The sequence below is a fragment of the Pteronotus mesoamericanus genome, unplaced genomic scaffold (assembly GCF_021234165.1).
Source record: "Pteronotus mesoamericanus isolate MK-2021 breed Mesoamerican mustached bat unplaced genomic scaffold, CSHL_Meso_final scaffold_21, whole genome shotgun sequence".
In the NCBI taxonomy this organism is placed as follows: Eukaryota; Metazoa; Chordata; class Mammalia; order Chiroptera; family Mormoopidae; genus Pteronotus; species Pteronotus mesoamericanus.
In genome coordinates this window covers 3,800,328-3,821,327 of record NW_026555310.1, presented here as the reverse complement: position 1 = coordinate 3,821,327, position 21,000 = coordinate 3,800,328, and the positions used below count along the sequence as shown (strand labels likewise).

The 21,000-nt window shown below is 44.1% G+C and overlaps 1 protein-coding gene across 1 annotated transcript; it reads right to left on the bottom strand.

The window, feature by feature from the left end:
• Positions 1 to 591: 591 nt before the first annotated feature.
• SMAGP (small cell adhesion glycoprotein) lies at positions 592 to 16,233 on the bottom strand. Its single transcript, XM_054591507.1, has 6 exons — positions 16,217 to 16,233; positions 15,783 to 16,030; positions 15,587 to 15,685; positions 14,687 to 14,758; positions 2,030 to 2,104; positions 592 to 1,329 (listed from the first exon to the last, which is right to left on the bottom strand). Exons 1-6 carry the CDS (start codon positions 16,231 to 16,233, stop codon positions 1,151 to 1,153), a joined length of 690 nt encoding a protein of 229 aa, XP_054447482.1. The 3' UTR covers positions 592 to 1,150.
• Positions 16,234 to 21,000: the final 4,767 nt, after the last annotated feature.

The window sequence follows — 21,000 nt, the reverse complement described above, 5'->3', positions numbered from 1 at the left end:
AGTTTGACTCAAGGAAAATGTTTTTAGTATAAGTTTGTGTAAGTTCAGGGTGACTTTGAGTTACTCCAAAGTTCTGTGTGAAGAAATACTGGAAACTGGAATCTAGATTGCCAAGATTGGTTTCCTCAGCTCTTAAAAATCTTACTTGGGGTGGACATGGGCAGCTATGATTTCTACCAAAACAATTGCGCCGTTTAAACATACCTCATTTTGAGATGTAAGTTAGATCCAAGAAGCTTCTCTGGGCTTGATTCCAGAACACTCGTGAAAAAAGTGGTAAGAAGACTGTTTCTGGTTCCCTCTGCGTATACAGAGAATGGATTCTGGGAAACTGTGGTCCTCGCCAGGGTGGAGAAGAAACCAGTCCATCTCCCAGGGTGTTTGTAATGACACTCATCTGGGACAATCTTCCTAGGACCAGCTTTGTTTCAACTTCTAATACTTCCTTAGGGTTCTTCTAACTTGGGTAAGGACACATGCAAAGGAGTTAAACAAGCAAAAGAAAATGTCCAAGTTTAAGCAGGTAAAATGTCAAGGGACAAGTCAAAATGAAAAGATATTTAAGAGAATATGATTTCTGGATCAATGAAAAATTTTAATTCTGATAAAAATAGCATTAAGTTTGACGTTGGGGAATATGGAAAGGAAGGGCTCAGATTAAGGGGTGTTGCAGAGCCATCAGGAGGTAGGGACTCTATATAGTCTCCCACCCCTCCTGGCCTGGCCTTTTACTCTGGTATCCAGCCTCTGGGAAGAACTATGGACACTACCTCCACAGGGGCTGTCGCTAGGTGACCAGGCAGGGTACAGAGGAGCAGCTAGTGACCCTACCTCTCTTCTCCCCTTTGACCTGTGGAAAAAACTGAAGATAGCTGGGCACATACTCAAATGTTGCCTGGTATAGCTCCACCTTGTTGGTCAGTCACAAGCACCGCTGTATTACAGAGGCCTGGCTAAAGACATCATAAGTAGCTTTCTCTATGTCCTTGGTTCCTGGTGTCGGTGATGTTGGATTTGGGCCTCCTCCTGGAAGGAGCTCAGGCTTGCCCATATCAATCAACGCTGCTCACTGCTTTCAGATAAAAGTTTCACCTAATAAATAGTGTGTTAATACTGGAGCCCGGATAAGCTCCTTGGGGTCTGGGAATCATTAGATGAAATATTCCTCCTTCTCCCTGCCCTTGGCTGAGTCACTCTCCATCTGAAGGATGGTGCTGGGCTCTCCTTCTGCAGGTTCGTAGGTGACGTAGCTGCCTTTGTTCTTGTACAGGTAAAAGAAGATCAAGACCACAACTGAGAGCAGGGTGAGGAAGACCACGGTGATGACAACTTGGAAAGGAGAGGGAAAATGTAGAGATGTTTCAGGATTGAGTACATCTCAGTTATTCACAGGGTCCCCTGAGTTAGGCAGTTCCCTCACTTTTCGTAAGGATCCTTCTGGTCTGGTTAACTAGTGTCCACTTCCAAATCCATATGCCCCAGCTCCTGTGGGACGTGGTCCCTGGGGTCTCTGGGGGCTCAAGCTAAAGACACAAGGCTTCTGACTTCTGATAAAACTGATCTCTCTCTTAACCAGTTTCTGATGAGTATAATAGAAACAGGAAGGAGGCAAACAGGAAATAGCTTATCCCAACAGGAAGGGTTGTTTAAATTCATAGCCTCCTGTGGGGGATTCTCTGCTCCCTCCCATCCTCTTCCTCACACACTGGACAAACCACACACATCCTCTTCCCTATCCACACACTGGAATGCAGTGCCCATATGCACCTATATCTATTTGTGGTCATCTCCCGACCTATCATTTACCAGCAGTACCTCTCACAGAAGCCTTGAAGAGTCTTTCAGAGCTTTGTGTATGTGTGTGTGTTTAAGATAACCTCAAAGGAGCCCACTCATGGACTTGGTCTCTGATTTGTGGTGCTTTCCTGTAGAGGGAATCCTAGTTCATCACACTGGGTTCCTGGCTGTCTGGAAGAAGACAGCCCCTGAACTCAGAGGTCCCTTATATTTGGCTCAGAGCCTTCATTACCTGCAATGAGTGCTGTGCTGGCTTCAGCATCTGGGGACAGGGTCTCCGTGACCCGCTGAATTGGGGTGGTCAGTTCTGAAAAATATAGAAAAGTGGAAAAGGAAATGGGGTGAATTTTTTGCTCTAAAGCATGTTTGTCCTTCAATTTCATTACCCCACCTTCTTCCCTATTCAAAACTTTATCACTCATCTTCTAGAGTAAATCCACACAGATAACCTGGGGAATGGAGGAGAAAATAAACCACCACCCAAAGACAGTGAACATTTTCATGGATTTCTCTCTGCCTAATATAGTAGTTAAGGGATTTAGAGTCTGACTGACAGGGTTCAAATCTGAGCTGTCCTTTACTGGCGGTGGAACCCTGGGAAAATGACCTAACCTCTCTGTCCATCAGCTTCCTCATCTGCAAAATGGATAATAGGGCCTACTTTATACGGTCGTTGTGACATGTAGTAACTCAATAAGGCAAAGTTATTATTAGAAATGTGTATCTTTGCATAAATGAAATTAAACAATGAGTGTGTATATATATTTGTATTATATGGTACATGCTTTTCTTCAATGTTCTTACAAATTTTTTGTAAACATTATTTTTTTTTAAAGATTTTATTAATTTATTTTTAGAGGGGGAAGAGGGAGAAAGAGAGGGAGAGAAACATCAATTGGTTGCATCTTGCACGCCCCTAACCTGAGACCTGGCCTGCAACCCAGGCATATGCCTTGACAGGGAATCAAACCAGAGACCTTTTGGTTTGCGGGGAGACACCCAACCCACTGAGCCACACCAGTCACAGCTGTAAACATTATTTTTAAATAATGAGATAAGGCTCCTCCCTTATTAATAACCCTATCAAGCCCTGGCTGGTGTGGTTCAGCGGATTGACTGCTGGCTTGCAAACCGAAAGGTCTCTGGTTTGATTCCCAGCCAGGGAACATGCCTGGGTTGCAGGCCAGGTCCCCAGGGTGGGGTGTACGAGAGGCAACCAACTAATGTTTCTCCCCCTCTGTTTCTCCCTCTCTCTAAAAATAAATAAATTAAAAAAAAAAAGAAAAGAAAAGAAAAGAAAAGCCCTAGCTGGTGTGGCTCAGTGGGCTGAGCACCGGCCTGCAAACCAAAGGGTCACCAGTTCAATTCCACTGTAGGGCACATGCCTGGGCTGCAGGCCAGGTCCCCAGCAGGGGGCATGCGAAATGCAACCACACATTGATGTTTCTCTCCCTCTCTTTCTCCCTCTCTTCCCCTCTTTAAAAAAAATGAATAAATAAAATTTTTAATAAAAGAACAAAAACATTTTTTTTAAATAAAAGAAAAAAGAAACATAAAATTCACTGCGAGTACTTTCCTTGGATTCAGTAATTGGTGTGGTTTCCACTTTTATTAAGCCATCTGGTGAAGCAGTAAGTACAAATGAAGGAGGTACAAAGAAATTTCCCTCTCTGTGAAAACCATGGATTAATGAAGGAGACAGACCCTGCATCAGATTTTAGTTTTGATGAACAACTTTACTCTGCTGGAGGTGAAGGCTCTCTGGAACCTACTTCTAAAAGGAGGGAGCACACACCCCAGGACGCAGTGAGCAAAGGACTAACAGGGACTCGAGGTTCAAATGCTGGTGGAGATTTAACTGTCAATATTATAATTGAGATTGCTATAAATTGAGTGTTCTCGTTACAGAGTTGAGTGGTTGGCCCTAATCCTGTCTTTCCTGTAAACCCATTTGCAGTAATGTGATTTCAGAATGTGAGTCTTAAAAAATGCACATCAAGTTTTATAGCAGAAAATGCCTATATCAGAGGCCTCTAAAACCCAGAAGAATAGTGTCAGGAAGCTCTATGTAGCTCAAATTGGTAAACAAATTTAAAAAGAATTATATTTGGAGCAAGAACAGGGAAAAGGCTAAGCTTGCTGTTTGGGCCTGAGGATGTCAGGCTGGAGGAAACAGAAAGCAGAATTCCTCTGGCCCTTTTTGCCTCTGTCTCCTATCAAAGAGAACGATTTTTGCATAAAAGGAGCAGCAGGAGGCTGGCGATGTGGGGAAGTGAACTTAAGAGAAGGAATGCAACCCAGAAAGCACCAGACTAATCTAAAAGGAATCCAGATAAATGACAGCCAAGGGCATTGAAAGAACACGTAAGATCACTACTGGTGACGTGGGAGCTTCTGAGAAAGAGAGAGGGGTCAGGAGCCTGATGAACCGTACAAAGGAGGTGGATTCTGTGAGCAGCTGGTGGTCTTGATGTGGTTTCCCAGCAAAATTCTAGAACAAGTGATTAGGGTCTGCTTTGGGGGCCTTCATCCTGAAACAGCACACATCAAGAGCTTGTATGGGACCACTATGAGCACGTGGCTCAGACAAGCCGCACGGCCTTCTTAAGACTGAGAGTCCAGGATCATAGACAGAGAAATTAAAAGTTACTTCAACAAGCGTTTATTGACTGTGTACTCTGCCAGGCTCTCTTCTAGGTTTTGGTCATGGATCAGTGAACACAACAAACAATAGCCCATGCCTTCACAGTTCCTTAAAAAATTAAACAGAATCTACCATATGTCACAGCAATTCCTCTTCTGGGTATATAACCAAAAGAAATTAAAGCAGGCACTCAAAATAGATATTTGTATACCCACATTCACAGCAGTACTATTCACGTATCTAAAAAGTGAAACAACTCAAATGTCCAAGAACAGAGGAATGGGTAAACAAAATGCCATATACACATAAAACGGAATATTATCTAGCTTTAAAAAGGAAGAAAATTCTGACACAATACAAAATGATGAACCTTGAAGACATGCTAAATGAAATAAGCCCGCTGTGAAGGATAAGTATTGCATGGTTCCATTTATATGAGGTACCTGAAATAGTCAAATGCATAGAAGCAGAAAGCAGAATAGTGGTTATCAGGAGGTGGGAGGAGGGCAGAATGGAGAGTTGTTGTTTAATATGTAGAGTTTCAGTTTGGGATGAAAAAGTTGTGGAGAAGGATGATGATGATGCTGCACAACAATGTGAATGATTTAATGCTATAGAATTGTAGGCTTAAAAATTGTAAATTTGCCCTAACCATTGTGGCTCAGTTGGTGGGGCGTTGTCCTGCAAAGCAAAAGGTCCCAGCCAGGGCACATGCCTGGGATGCAGGTTCAGCAGCTGGCCAGGATGCATGTGAAGGGCAGCCAGTAAACGCTTCTCCCTCACATTGTTGTTTCTCTCCCTCCCTTTCTCCCTCCCTCTTCTTCTCCCTAAAAATAAATAAAATCTTTTAAAAAATGTAAATTTTACATTATGTATAATTTTACCACAATTAAAAAAAATTTTTTTCGTCCAATTTACATTCCGAGGGGTCAGGTAGACAATAAACAAAATAAATAGGTGGAAAAATAGCCTTGGCTGGTGTGGCTCAGTGGATTGAGAGCCAGCCTGTGAATCAAAGGGTCGCCAGTTCGATTCAGTCTAGGGCACATGCCTGGGTTGCAGGCCAGGTCCCTAGTTGGGGGTGCGCAAGAGGCAACCACACATTGGTGTTTCTCTCCTTCTCTTTCTCCCTCCCTTTCCCTCTCTCTCAAAAAATAAATAAATAAAATCTTTAAAAAAACGGGTGAAAAAAGACTATTAGTTATTGTTGATTAGTGCTATGTAGAAAAAACAAGCAGGAAGAGGGGACAGGGAGTTTGGATATAGATAGACGTGGTCAGGGAAAGTTCTCCCCGTGAGGTGACTTGAGTAAAGACCCACAGAAGGTGAGGGAGGCAACCATGTAGAGACCTGGCCCATCCCAATATGCCAAGGTAGGGCTACCCACAATACGGAAATGCACCTGGGCCCACTGCATACTTGCCTGTTAGAGGTGCAGCACAGAGGTCACTTGGAGGGAGCAAGAAGGAGAACAGGAGATAAAATTGAGAGGGCTACATGAGTGAGTGAGATGGGAATCTTTAAGAGGTTTCTGAGGAGAGCCTGGTTAAAATATATAAAAGGTTTTATTTATTTATATTTAGAGAAAGGGGGAGGGAGGGGAAAACAGAGGAAGAGAAACATCAGTGTGCGATTAACGTGCAAGAGCTACACCCATTGGTTCTTCCCACACCCCCAACTGGGGACCTGGCAGGAGACCCAGACATGTGCCTTGACTGGGAATCAAACTGGCAGCCTTTCGGGTCACACGCTGGCACTCAATCCACTGAGCCACACCAGCGAGGGCTGGAGTTATATTTTAAAGCAGTGCTTCTCAAACCCTGTTGTGCATAAGAATCTTCTAGGGATCAGGTGAAAATGAAGATTCTGATTCAGTAGGTTTGGGGTAGGGCTTGAATTTCCAAAGATCATGCTTTTTTTTTTTTTTTTTTAATTCATTGCTTGTAGACAGAGAGAGGAAAGGAGAGAGAGAAACATTGAATGAGAAATACTGATTGGTCACCTTCCGTTGCCCCCAGACCGGGAATCAAACCTACAACTCTTTGGTTACAGGATGACTTTCCAACCAACTGGCCAGGGCTCAAAGAGCACACTTTTGGAACACTGTGTCCACTACGTTGTGAGAAAGCCTAATCCAGACCAATGAAGGGTGAAATGCCACATGGAGAAAAAGTGAGGGCCCCGGGCTCAGCCAGCCAGTACCAAGTACTAGATGTATGAGGAAGGTCATCTTGGACCTTCTAGCCCAGCGGGCCTTCCAGCGGATTCCAGCTGCATCAGTAAACACAGCAGAGGAGTCCCCAGCCAACCTACAGAATTCTAAGAAATAATACATTGCTATTGATGCCCTGGACAGGTAGCTCAATTGGTAAGAGCATCATCCCAATATCCCAAGGTTGTGGGTTTGATCCCTAGTCAGGACACATAGAAAAATTAACCAATGAATGTATAAATAAGTGGAACAACAAATCAGTTTCCCCTAGCTAAAATCAATTAAAAATTAAAAAAACCCCCACAAAACCTAGACATTGCTATTGTTTTAAGCCACTAAGTGTTGAGGTGGTTTGTTATGCAGCAGTAAGAAACTGAAAGAGAAAAGGATCCTGTGGGAAAGTAGGGGTGGAAGGAGAAGCCGGCTATACCTGGCACAAGGGCACAGCTGCATCTACCCAAAGGGGGAGCCTTTTTCTAGTCTGCACAGAAATATTTACTGGGTCTAGCAGCAGCTCATTGAGAAAGTGGTGTGTTCTGACGTTAAGACTGACAGGATGTGGGGTGGAGTCAAGGATGATACCCAGGTTTGGGCCTGGGTGACTGGAGGGCGGGAGGCACGGTGTTAAACAGGGTGGGAAACCTCAAGGAGGAACAGATGTGGAAGGGAAGATCCACAGTTCAATTTTGGACATGACTGTTGCTTAGACATCAAGTGCAGATGTTAAGATTGGAATATGGGAAAGAGGTGTGCACTGGAGGTTTAAAGAGTCAGCATATGTAAACTCATGAGAGTGGGTGAGATCACCAAGGGACTAAGTACAGATAAAGAGGATCAAGGACTGAGCCCAAGGAGGAAACAGCAAGGAAGTCTGAGGAGCAGCAGCTACATAGATCAAGTATGAGGACCACTGGGATGCGGTCCTCAAGCAAGAGTCATGAATGACTTTGATAAGAGAATCTTTGGTGAATTGCTAGTATAAACCCCTGGTTTCCAGTGGGTTCAAAATAAGTAAGTAAATAAATAAATAAATAGAAGGAGAGGAACTGAAGGCAGAATATAAACAAGCTTTCTTATAAAGGTGAGCAGAGAAATGGACTGTAGCTAGAGTGGGGAACAGTTCAAGCTTTTTGTTTTTGCTTTTTTTTTTTTAAAGGATGAGACAAATGACAGCATGTTTTTGTACATATAGAAATGACTCAGGTGAGAGGGAACAGCTGATGACATATGGGAGAGGAGAGTGGCTGGAAGTATGGCCCTGAAGGGTTTGGGGAGTAGAGGGGCTGGCTGGAGACAGAGCAGGGATCATTCATTATTAATGTACACATGGGACAAAGGCAGGTAGTAAGCAGATGGGGGGAGTGGGAGCCTTTCAGTTCTCTTTTGAGAACTTTAATTTGTTCAAGGAAATAGAACGCAAGTTCATTAATTGAGAGTGAGGATGGGGAAGGGGTTGAAGGAGAGTTCAAGGTGCTACATGAGTAGACAGCGACTCATCACAGAACATGTGATAAAATTATATTATCCCTGTGGAGTAATACAGCCTGGCTTTAAGGACTAAGCGGGGTAGTAACTGACTGTCAAGGTTGGGAGTGAGTGATGGTGGCCTAAGCAGAGGTTCCTCCACTGGGATTTGACCTTAGTTCTTCTTGAATTGATACTATTATGTCAGACTATGCTAGGGCCAAATTAACACCTTTATGCAATTCAAAATAAAGACATTAGATCATAAGACAGGTAGAAGAAAGTCCAATAATAAAATTTGTCCCTTATAATAATGACTTTGGTTTTTTGTTTGTTTTAAAAATATATCCAGCCCTGGCTGGTGTGGCTCAGTGGGCTGGGGCACTGGCCTGCAGACTATAAGGCTGCTGGTTCGGTTCCTGGTTGGGGAACATGCCTGGGTTGCTGGCCAGGTTCCTGATTGGGAGCGTGTGGGAGGCAACCAATTGATACTTCTCTCACACATTGGTGTTTCTCTTCCTCTTTTTCTCCCTTCCCCTCTCTCTAAAAATAAATAAATAAATAAACATTTAAAATATATCTAACATTAAATTCTTTGCAAGATCTTTTGTTTTGGTGTTCTACTTTATTGGTGACTCCCACATGGGTTTAGCCCTTTGGGTAAATGCAGACCGCTGTGGACCCAGGAAAGGGACGACAAATTTGTGAAACACTCAAAGTTAGAGGGGCAACTAGTAAGATGATAAAAAGAGAGATTTCAAATGACTGGAGAAATGGGCCAAATTGGACAAGATGAGATTTAATACATTTCCTGCTCTTAGGTCCAAGAAATCAATGAACTCACAAGTAAAATGGGGAAGAGTGGGGAAGCCATGGTTTAGTGGCAGCGTACATAAAAGGCCCACAGTGGGATCACTAGAAAGGATATACCCCAAAATAGCAGCAAGAACGATAGATAGGTTAAAGAATTTGGGATGATTTATTTTCTTCTGCTATATGTTTTTTCCTTTATCTTCCAAATTTCTTATGAAGATAGTTACTCATGAAAAAATTTTAAACTTGCTGTTATACTAGGCACCATTAATATGGTCTCTGATAATGGAGGTAACAGCGCAGCCCTCCTTTGCCCCACTCCTAGACTGCTGAGTTGCATCTGGGTGTCACAATTTTGAGGTGAGCAGCCAACAATGTGACTGGTTTGGAAACCATATCAGATATAAAAAGCTTGCCAAGAGCCCTGACTAGTGTGGCTCAGTGTATTGAGTGCCAGCCTGAGAACCAAAGGGTTGCTGGTTCGATTCCCAGTCAGGGCACATGCCTGGGTTGCAGGCCAGGCCCCTAGTAGGAGGCGCACGAGAGGCAGCCACACATTAATGTTTCTCTCCCTCTCTTTCTCCCTCTCACTAAAAATAAATAAATAAAATCTTTAAAAAAATTAAAAACTTGCCAAAGAAAGCCCAGACAGAAAACTTAGGGGGAGCCTAGAACTTGAATGCTGTCTTCAAACAGACCCATGGATAACCTGCACAAACAGCAGAAACTAACGGAAGGCAGGTGCCTACCCCACAGAAGCAAGAGCACAGCTGGACAAATGCCTCCAGCACTGGAGAGAATTCCAACCCAGAGTGGGCAGTTGAACTAGCTGCCCTCAGGACCTTCGTCAGCCTTAATTTTGGAATTTTTATAAATTGAAAGTGTTCTATCAGAATTCACTTCAGAATCACATTTTCAAACTGGGGAAATCTCAATGAAGTCTGTAGTTAACAGTATTTTACCAATGTTAATGTCTTCTTTTTTCACAAATGAACGCTGGTCATGTAAGATACTGACATGAAGGGGAAACTGGCTGAAGCATAGATGGGAGCTCTCTGTACTATTTTTGCAACTTCTCTATACATTTAAAATTATTCCAAAATAAAATGTTTATTTTTAAAAATTAAATTTTGAACTCACACAGGAGCACTTTTCTCAGGCTTAAAGGTCACAGAGTGTCCTGAGAGCTGATGAGCTAGTGTCCTTCAGCCTTCAAGTATCAGAGCTGTAATGTATATTTATGATTTACAGTTTGCAAAATATAACATTATTTTATCTCCACCCCAAGAATGCGATGTAAGCAGGATTGGTAGTATTCTGTACAAGCCAAGAAACTGAGGCAGCTCAGCGAGCGCAGGATCGGGCACTCAGCAGCTGGCTGAGCCAGGTTTCAAGTCTGTCTCCCCTCCCAAGTTTCCTTCCACCACACACTACCACTGCCCAAGTTCTGGAAATGTCCTGCTCTGCCTCCAGTGAAGCTTTTGTTTATGTGGCCACTGGGTTTGGTTCTCTGAATTTTATTGCAGATGGAAAGGGTGTTCACTGTTGTACTGTTTGCAAGAGTGACACATATCTGAATGTCCATCCGCAGAGGAATGCTTAAATAAATTACAGGCCATTCATTCTGGAAACACTATACAGTTGTTAAGAAGAATGTGGTAGATGTGCAGTTACTGGAACAGGACCTATGGTTAGATGAAAAAAGCAAATTACTGGGGCCGTATGTGTAATATGATTACATGTTTGTAAAAAAGTAAATTAAAATAAAATTATAAACATGCATATATATAGGGAGAGTATATAATGTGTGTGTATATATGTGTGTGTACATACATAGAAAGAGAGAAAGGCAAGGAAGCTATTCCAAGGGGCACGGAATAGCTTTTTAATGAAAACAACAACAAAGTAAACAAAGTCGGGAAAGCCTGGGATAAAGAGGGGTGGGGAATGGCTTTCAGCTCTCCCCGTTTTCTCTTGTTGCTACCCTATTTCTCTCCTATCTCTTTGTCCAACAAAGGAATAATAATATTACTTTCTTCCTTCCCTTCTCAGGCTTGGAAGGACCGCGTTAGCACCAGTTTTTCTTTCAGGTGGGAGGCCTGGGCCTGAGGACCACAAGATTCAAGGCTCCATCTCAATCCTAATGGACAGCAAATGAACTTCAAGATCTATTTTGCTCACTCACCTCCCCCCTTTTTTTAACCCAGATACAGGTTGGTTTCTTTGTGGCCCTTGTTCCCCTAAATCTCTTATCACTGAGGCATCAGATCCTTTGCCACTTGAGTCTGCCAACCTACTTATTTGCTCTAGACCTGCCCGACACAGGGCGGCTCCCCCAACCTTCTTTCCCATGGGAACCCGCCCTGGAATTCTGCTTCCTTTCTCCTTCCTTCTCTTTTATGTGCCCCAGCCAGTGGGGTGGCGTGACACTTTGAGAGCAGTATACCATGACAGAAAGAACACAGACTCTGAAATAAATCAAACTTGGCACAAAATCCTGTCTCTGCCATTACTAGCCACATGACCTTGGGAGAATTTCTTAACGTGTGAAAATTTAACTTCCCTGAACCTCAGTTTTTGCCTCTGTACAATGAGAATAAAACCTGCTCACAAGGGTGTGGTAAAAAGTGAGTGAGATGAAAAATACTGAGTGTCTAATCCAGAGGAAAACCTAGGAGGTAGTTAGTGTGATCAGGTGGAAAGGGGTATGCTTCACTCATCCTACTTCCAGCAGCGTGACTCACGCCCTCGGCGCAGCAGGCACCGTGCCTGGGGTCTACATCCTTCCAGGGGCCCATGAGAGTGGTTTTTAATGATTTTAGCTGTAACGATTTTAATTGCTTTTAAAAATCACAAAACAAAATCAAATGTTTAGGTCGAGGAAATTGCAATAATGTTCTCTCAATCATTAAATATAAATGCAACTGTTAATAATTTTATTATACTATGTTTTTCCTTACACCAACAGAGTGGTAAAATACAATTTTGAATATATATCTTTTCTAATGGAGGAACGATCCCAAAAAGGGGACAGTGCCAAGGGCCCATGAAAGTCATAATGTAGCCCTCACTTTCAACACTCCAAGAGATTATCTCCTTTAGGAGATCTTTATAGGAAAAGGAGGAGAGGGGATGAAGGTGGAGAGATGGGGAAGAGATGTGAAAGACCCTCAAGGATCGCATGATTTAAAGTAACAACCCTCGCCCTGTTTGCCATTTCTCCCTTCCCGTCTCTAAACTTATATTTGCTTGGACCCAGTGGGTAGGGGGCTGCATGATATGTTCTAAAATACCACATCACTCACGTCACTAGGTGGGTCAAGAATCTAAGCATAAAACTCAACAACAACAACAACAATGACAAAACAAGCCAATCAAAAAATGGGCAAGGGACTTGAGTAAACATTTCTCCAAAGAAGATATACAGATGCTCAACATCACTAATAATTAAGGAAATGTAAATCAAAACCACAATGAGATACCACTTCACACCCATTAAAATAGTTACTATATTAAAAAAAAAGAAAGAAAGAAAACAATGAGAATGTAGAGAAATTGGAACCCTGTGCACTGCTGGTGGAAATGTAAAATGGTGCAGCTGCTGTGGAAAACAGTGTGGCAGTTCCTCAAAAAATTAAACATAGAATTATCACATGATTCAACAGTTGCAAATCTGGGTATATATATACCTAAAAGAATTGAAAGCAGGGACTTAGAGAGATATTTGTATGCTCATGTTCATAACATTATTCACAATAGCCAAAAGATGGAAACAACTCAAGTATCTATTAATGGATTACTGGATAAACAAAGTGATACATAATATATGTAAATTTATATATAGACACACAAAATTATATACATAAACATATATATATACCTATTCAGCCTTAAAAAAGAGAAGAAAATCTGACATATACTACAACATGGATGAACCCTGGAGATGTTATGCTAAATGAAATGTCAGACACAAAAAGACAAATATTGTATGATTCCACTTAATATGAGGTAGTTAGTCAAATTTACACAGATAGAAAGTATAACAGTGTTTACCAAAAGCTAGATGGAGAGGAAGATGAAAAAGTTCTGGAGATGGATGGTAGGCACGGTTGCACGGTATTGTGAATGTAACACTTAATATTACTAAACTGTACACCCCAAAATGGTTAAAATGGTAACACTTATAGAATGTATATTTTACTACAAATTTTAAAAAAAAGAATGCAGATCGTCCCCTCCTGCTCAAGTGCTGAGTCCTCAGCTAGCTGCCGAAGCCGTGCCTCTTTTCCCTACGGGGTGGGGGGGCTCTCCTTCAGAACACCCTCCAGGGTAAATGCAATCTCTGCAGTTTCACACCGAGGGTTACCTCCTTGCTGTACACACCCCTTCACCTGTCTTTCAAAGGTAAGGGCTCTACCCCTTCCCTACTCATGAAGCCTTTGCCGACCAATTTAAACTTCTACCCATTTCTCCCTTTGCTTACCTTTCCCCATTCAACTAAGAGTCTGCATTGCACGCCTCATTAGTCATAGAGGACACTGGTCTTAGACCTTTTCCCTGGGGTTGTCCTTCACCTGTTTTCACATCAGTAAAACGGAGAATGTCTGTCCTAATGACAAATGAAACTGTGTATGTGAAAACGAAGATGTATAGACCAATTGAGCTTTTGTTCCTCCCTTAGCCTAATAAGTACATAATGAAAAGAATGAATATATCATTTAATAACCAAACCAGTTATGAAAGGTGAGAATCTGTCCTCAATGTGATGAGAGATGGACCACTGCCAGGAACAGTATTTTTTTTTAACATTCTTTTTTTTTAAAGATTTTATTTATTTTTAAAGAGAGGGGGAGGGAGAAAAAGAGGGAGAGAAACATCAATGTGTGGTTGCCCCTCACACACCCCCCTCCGGGGGACCTGGCCTGCAACCCTGGCATGTGCCCTGACTGGGAATCGAACCGGTGACTCTTTGGTTCACAGGCCAGCACTGAATCCACTGAGCCACACCAGCTAGGGCTTTTTTTTTTCTTTTTTAAAGATTTTATTTATTTATTTTTAGAGAGAGTGGAAGGGAGGGTGAGAGAGAGGAAGAGAAACATCGATGTGAAAAACATTAATCTGTTGCCTTCCGTACCCGCCCTCACCAGGAATCAAACTGGTGACCTTTTCGCTTTGCAGGACGATGCCCGCTCCCCTCAGTCCTCCCTTCATTGAGCCACACCAGTCAGGGCAAGAACAGTGGGTTTTTGATGCTTGAGTATACCCTCAGAGGAGTGGAATAGAAAGCGGGCAGAATTCCTTTCCAGGAAAAGGTGGATTTCTCACAAGCACATAATAGTAACAACAACCACCAGCGTTATTGAGTACTTACTAGATCTGAGATGCTTGTACTAGGTGTTTTTTATTGGTTGTCTCGTTTAATCCTCACAAATAACCTCAGGAGATAAGTTCTATTTCCCTCATTTTACACATGAGGAAAGGAGCTTAGAGGTTAGATAACTCACTCAGGGTCACAAGGCTTTAAGTGGTAGTGCCAGGAACCGGCACAGGTCCATGAGGCTTAGATTCAAACTGCACTTAAATGCACAATCTAGTTGCCCTCTGCTTCCTCCCAGTACCTTTTTGGATGTGAGGCTGGCAGAATGATGGGAAGGTCTTCTCATCTGGCCTGAGGCCTCAGGGAATTCCAAGACTGGTTTGGGGGTGAGGATGTTAACAAGTCTCTACCATTCCAACTAGAAAAGGCCTTCACCTACCTCTTGGAGAAGGCGTGGTTGGGAAGCTAGTCATTGCAGCAAGTGGATGGGCACCTTGAGGAATGAGCAGATCTGTAGGAAGCGGGGTGGGGGTGGGGGAAGACAGGTATGAGGTGGGTGGGTCCCTGCCTGGGGCTGGAGACAACTAGAAATCCCAGAAAAGCCTTTGGTGCCAGATTTTCCTGAGTCTCTTCCCCATTCCCGCTTTCCCCTGTGGAGCTAGTCCTAAACCCTTGTTTTGTTTCGCTGAGTGTCTCCTCAGGCTGCAGTTATCAAGAGCAGATCTGAGAGATCACCTGTGTTTGGGGTGCATTACCTTTTAACGCTCTACCCTTAGATCCTTTCACTGGGTCACGACATTTACCTAAGAGATTTCTCAAGGCCTGAGTAAATTGGGCAAAGGAATGCAAATTAACAGCGGCCCCAGTTTCACCAAATCGCGGTAACAGGTACCCAATTCTTTCACAGCCTGGAGTTTGGGCGGAGCCATCCCCTAGGTGTCCGGGGTGGGGGGTGGGGCGGCACCGGCGGGGGGGGGGCGGTGTTGCGCAGGACCTGAGCCAACGCTCGGGGGCCACGTGGGAGTTGGGACCTGCCCTGGAGGAGGATGTGGGGGATGACCCAGGCAAAGAAAACTGGAGGAGAGGGTCCTCAGTCGCCCTTTGGCCTGACACAATCGGTCTGCCCAGCCTCGTCCGCTTTCCTCAGTCTTCCCTTCATTGTCCACTGCGTCGTCCGCGCACAGTCTCCTGAACCCCACTAGCCGGCCACTAGGGCCGAACCCCTCTTGGCGGAGCCGGAACCTCGGGCGCCGTCGGGGACCCCCTCCACCTCCGCGGACGTCGGGTCTCGCCCAGCGGCCCCGCCCCCTGGTCCCCGGCCCCAGCCCTGCCGCGTTACCTGCAGGCGGAGGGCTCCCTGCGCTCCGAGGGTGGCCCAGCTGCCGCAACAGGAGGCTCCAGCCCAGGGCCGAGCTCTGGCCGCTCTTGGTTTCAGTTCCTGCCGGGACCGGGGTGGCTGCAGTGTGAGTGTGGGCGACCGGGCTCGCCTGGCTCTCCGCCCTCCCCAGGTCCCCTCCTCCACGTGCTCACCTTACCAGTCGGACGGGCTGCCGGGGAAGGGCCAGCGCCACTCAGCGCGTCCTTTTGAACTCGACTGGGGCGGGAACCGTAGAGATTCGCGCAGACCCACCGAGGGACACCGTGTGCAGGAAGCCGAGGAGAGACGCGCAGACTTAGCTGCAGCGGCCGGCGAGTGGGGGTGGGCGGACCGGCCGAATGGGTGGGACAGGAAAAGAGGAGAGAAACCGCCCTCTGCAGGTTCCCTCTGCTCGCCGGGCCGCCTCTGCTCCCCCAGGAGGAAAGGCCGCTTTTCCTTCTCCGATTGTCTCTTAACCCTCCATCCGGAGCCGCTTCCTCCCTCGCTCCGAGGCTGGGATGGGGGGCGGCGGGCACGGGATATGAACCTGGGGCCCGCTTTTCCCGCAATCGACGTCATTTGAATTTTCAACAAATGTGGAAAATTACTTACTTGCGTTTGCATATCATTTACTAAATAGTTCTGTGCGGAGAAACTTGGAGCGTAAGGTAACTTAGCGGCGCACCGCGGGTCGGGAAGCGGGGAGGCGGGGTGGGGAGAAGAACGTCGCCCCGTCCGGATCTTCCTTGTCCGATATTCATCTGTGGTGGTGGAGAGGCATGGACTTTGGATTCAAACAGTCCCAGCTCCGCAGCTTGTTAGCTGTGTGATTTGGGGCATGCTAACTTCACATCTCTAAAACCTGTTCCCTCGTTCCTGAAATGGGGGACTAAAAGTGATAATGCCTGTAAAGCCACTTCGTTTCACAGACGTGGCTCTTGCGCGTGGTAAGGACCTCGATGTAATCAATGCCATTTAGCCACCTCTTGACTCAGTTTGTGGCAGGAAATGCTACCGAATTAATGACGAACTCAATGACTAAGAATGGGATAGTATAAACACAGACTCTGGAATCTTCTCTGCTGCATGATCTTGGCCAAGTTCGGTTTCATCTCTCTTACAGGGACAGTATTTGTCTCATAGTTACTGTGAGGATGGAATGGGTTAATGCATCTAAAGCAGCGATTTTCTACCTTACTCATCCCATGGCACACAAATTACTAAAATTCTGTGGCACATTAAAAATATATTTTTTGCCGATCTGAAAAAAATACATGTAATTTTTTTGCTGTCATTTTTTAATTTGACAATCTAGGGAAAAAGAGGTCAGTGCCCCTGACTAAATGGTCAGGTATTGCATGTTTTAAAAATTCTTGTAGCACACTGCTGTGCCGTAGCACACCGTTTGAAAATCACTGATCTGAAGCATTAGAACCTTACCTGGCGTATAGTATAAAGTGCTCAGTAATTGCTAGCTGTTGTTATCCTGGCTTCCTACTTAGGGTTAGAACTTGCGATTTTTCTGCCTTCCTTTCCAGTGATACAGACTTCTGTGCTTACTTCTTCTTCCTCTAAAGATTCCTCAAGGTTTGGGAATCAGTATTTATATAGATCAATAGGGAAACAGAGATTGTGCATGTTCATTTAGGGGACAAAGATGGAAAGAGAAAGTCTCAGAATAGAGGCATAGTGTGAGGGAAAAAAAGCAAAGACATAAAATAAGCAAGGGTAGTTGCTTTCATTCCTAAAGATGTTATTTGGTTGGTAAAAATTGAGTATAAAACAGAATAAGTTGATTAAATTCATTTTATTTAAATATATTTTTAAAGGCATAGTGGTGATCAGTGAAGAAGAAAGCCCAACCCTGGCTGGTGTGGCTCAGTTGATTGGGTGTCATCCCGCAAGGTGAAAGGTTGCCAGTTTGATTCCTGGTCAGGGCACATGCCTGGGATGTGGGTCTGGTCCTCAGTCAGGGTGTGTACAAGAGGCGACAGATTGGTGTTTCTCTCTCATATCAATGTTTCTCTCCTTCCCTTCCCCACTCTCTAAAAAATAAATAAATAAAATCCTTAAAAAGAAACAGAAGAAGAAAGATCAGGTGTGGGAAAAGTGCCACTCCAAAAAAGGCAAAGAAAGTAACACATGGGCAAGACTTATATAAGTTAATGAAAAGATCAGCTGGGCCAGTAACTCTAATAAAAGAATATTCAAGAAAAAAATAAGTTAGAGCATCGTGTGGATATGCCAAGGTTGTGGTTTGATCCCTGGTCAGGGCACATAAAAGAATCAACCAGTGGGGAGGGTGTGGGTGGAGGTGGAAGAGGGTTTAGGGGGATAAATGGTAATGGAAAAAAAAGACAATAAAAAGAAAAAAAAAGAACCAACCAATGAATGAATGCATGGGTAAGTGGAACAACAAATTTGTTTCTCCTTTCTTCTCTCTCTCTAAAATCAATAAATTAAAAAAGAGAGAAATGGAAATTCAAGTCCTAAGGGTTAAATCCCAAAGGTGGACAATTTCTTGCATTTACTGATAAGCTGACCATGAATTCCAGGAAAGGTTGAAATTTTTCTTGTATTGTGCCTGGTGTGGTCTCTCCCTCATGGCATATATTATGTATTGAAAATTGAACCACAGACTCTCAGAGGCCATCAGCTGAATTGACTCTACTGATTTGCTATGTTACCTTCCCATTTTAAAGGTTAATATTTTCTCATAAGCATCTTTTCCCTGTTATAATCTTAAAAGTTTTGTTGGTACATGGTTTTATCCCTGTGGGCACATGCCTTTCATTTTAAGTGTAAAAATGCAGAAAAATAGGACCCGATATGCACATACTCAGCACCGACTTAGCAGATAGGAAACAATACTGGAAGCAGTGTGTGTACTCTGCTCTTTTGTGTATCCTAGATATCCTGGATGTTTCTAGTGTATTCTGGATACATTACCTAGTCTGTCAATATTGTCCTTCAAATTGCTAGAAGGCAGGGACTGGGTGATGTTCTTGCAAAAATTCTGCAGAGAGATGCAAACAGATGACGAATGAAGCCTCATGCGGTGGTGCGCTACCAGGGTTCTCTGAGGACTAAATGCTAAACCTCAGAAATGAGCAGCCATCCATTTGTCAACTGACCTCCAGGGGCCTCAGGACAGGGGATAAGAGATATTCATCTCCACTCAATTTTATTTGTTTTCAGCCCTTTCTTGTGTTGCTGCCAAGATGGCAGTCTTCTAAGTCCTGGCCTTTTCCCCCCTGGACAATTTAACATTCTGTAAATCCCAGTAAACAGTTTGGTTCCTACCTGGGAACATCTGTACCAGGTAAGCAAAATGACTAGTCATACCCAACATCCTGGCCCTTTCTCCTGCCTTCCTGAAACCTCCAGTAAAGCAATGTACAAATGAAGTGTCCATTTCACAACTTAGTCCAGTTTTCTACCTCAGGTGTGCCTCCGTTGTAGCAGTTACCTTGGGTGTTTGTCTTTCCTCACAAGACCGTTAAGTCCCTAGAAATTCTCTCTGGCACACTCCCCAAAGAGAATCAATTTCTTAGGAGATGAGGGTCAGTGAAAGCCCTGCAGAGAAAAGGCTTGACCTGGGTTGGCAGATGAATGGGTGGGACATTCCTAGCAGCTCATGTCAGGCCTTGGACAGCTGGGGCCCTGAGTTCCAAGCATCTCCCCCACCCTTCCAATACCCCTGGAGTATCGCTCCCAGCAGCAAAGGACTGGGATGCCTTCTAAGAGAGGTATTAAATTACAGGCAGTAGGCCTTTTGGGGGCGGGGGGGGAGGGCAAGCAGCCTCCTCTCCATTACAACAGAAGAGATCCTCTGAAGGTTTTTTAAATACAATAAAAGAGTAGCAGGATTAGATCTTAGGAAAATGACTTCTAAATACAAACATGTATTTCCAGTTCCCTAATGGACACATCTCCTGGAAAGTCCTGCAAGTTCTCAAACTTGTTAGTGTCCAATGTTTGTGTGATACCCCAAAATCTGCACACAAAGCATACAATCTGATGCTTCAACACACATATACATCCAGTAAGTTTATCACCACAATCAAAATTAAGAACATTTTTCACTCCCAAAGCTTCCTTGTGCTTCTTTGTAATCCATCCGCCTTACTACCACCCCCACCCCTGGTCTTCTGTCACTGTTGACACTAATGTGCTTCCCCCCAAACTGGGCCAGTCAGAATCTTTCTCCAGGGAGTCTTGATCTGGATGGGACACAATGGCATATGTTGGCTGAAGCCAAGTCTTCCAATGACAGCTGCTGGGGGCTGGGGGCCGGGGGGGGGGGGACGACAATCCACACATTCCTGCTACAGACATCTGTGGGCTGGCTCTTGTCCTTTCTGCAGCCTGGTTGTTCTTTGAGTTCTATGAGCTAATATCCTTCAACATATACTTTCTTACTGAATAGTGTCAGTTTGTTGCCTGCAAAGAACCCCTATACAATGCATTTCCTCCTATAGTCACCATTTCAGGGAATGGCAACATCAAATTCTAGTCTCTGAAGCCTAACCTAGAATAATGCCTTGAAACTTTTGAGTCTTCATCAGGTGTCCTCTTCTAACACATTGCCAAATCCTGTCCATTCTTCTCCCTGCTCAATATTCTGTCTCTATACAGTTCTTTTTCTATTCATTATTGTTTCTCTAGTACCCAGTAGTCCTTGGCTCAGAGCAGGTACTCAATAAATGCTTGCTGAATGAATGAACAAAAGGGAGGTCACTGGTTCAATTCCCAGTGAGGGCACGTGCCTGGGTTGTGTGCCAGGTCCCCAGCTGGGGACGCGCAAGCGGCAACCAATCCACGTTTCTCTCGTACATCTGTTTTTTCTCCCTCCCTTCCCCCTCTCAAAAAATAAAAAAAAATCTTTAAAAAACCCTTCATTAGTGACATTAAAAAAAAAAGCAAAGATGGATGGATGAGCGTTTGCATGTGTATGTATCAGGGTAGCAGGACTTACAAAGTTAGTTTTTAATGTTTTTCACGGAAGCAAATGATAGAACTTGAATCCAGGACTTCTGATTCCCAATTCCATTATATTATTATACTTTGTGTCCTTTCCCTTCACTTGTAGTTCCATGTCTCCTTCCATCCTGCTCTTATCTTTACTAACACCAAGTACCAGATTATAAACACTAGGTACAGCATTAAAATGTAACCTCTTTCCAAAGGTATTTGCTTATTAACTATAGGCAGGGGTCAGGGTATGTAGTACAGTACTTAGACTGAGGAGCCTGTGGCCCATGGCATGATCAAAGAGTTACAGCCAGGAGGTCGGGTGAAATGAAGGTCAGGGATGCGACTAAAGCTTTCTGATCCTGGGGAAGAATCAGTAACACTGTTCAAGTGGAGAACAGTGTGTTGGGTTGGGACAACCA

Excerpts from the sequence above, each read along its gene's own strand:
- SMAGP (XM_054591507.1), bottom strand. Across the intron at positions 14,759-15,586 it reads AGGGAGCCCTCCGCCTGCAG|ATCTGCTCATTCCTCAAGGT; the intron begins GTAACGCGGCAG and ends CGCTTCCTACAG. Across the intron at positions 2,105-14,686 it reads AACCACGCCTTCTCCAAGAG|AACTGACCACCCCAATTCAG; the intron begins GTAGGTGAAGGC and ends TATATTTTTCAG.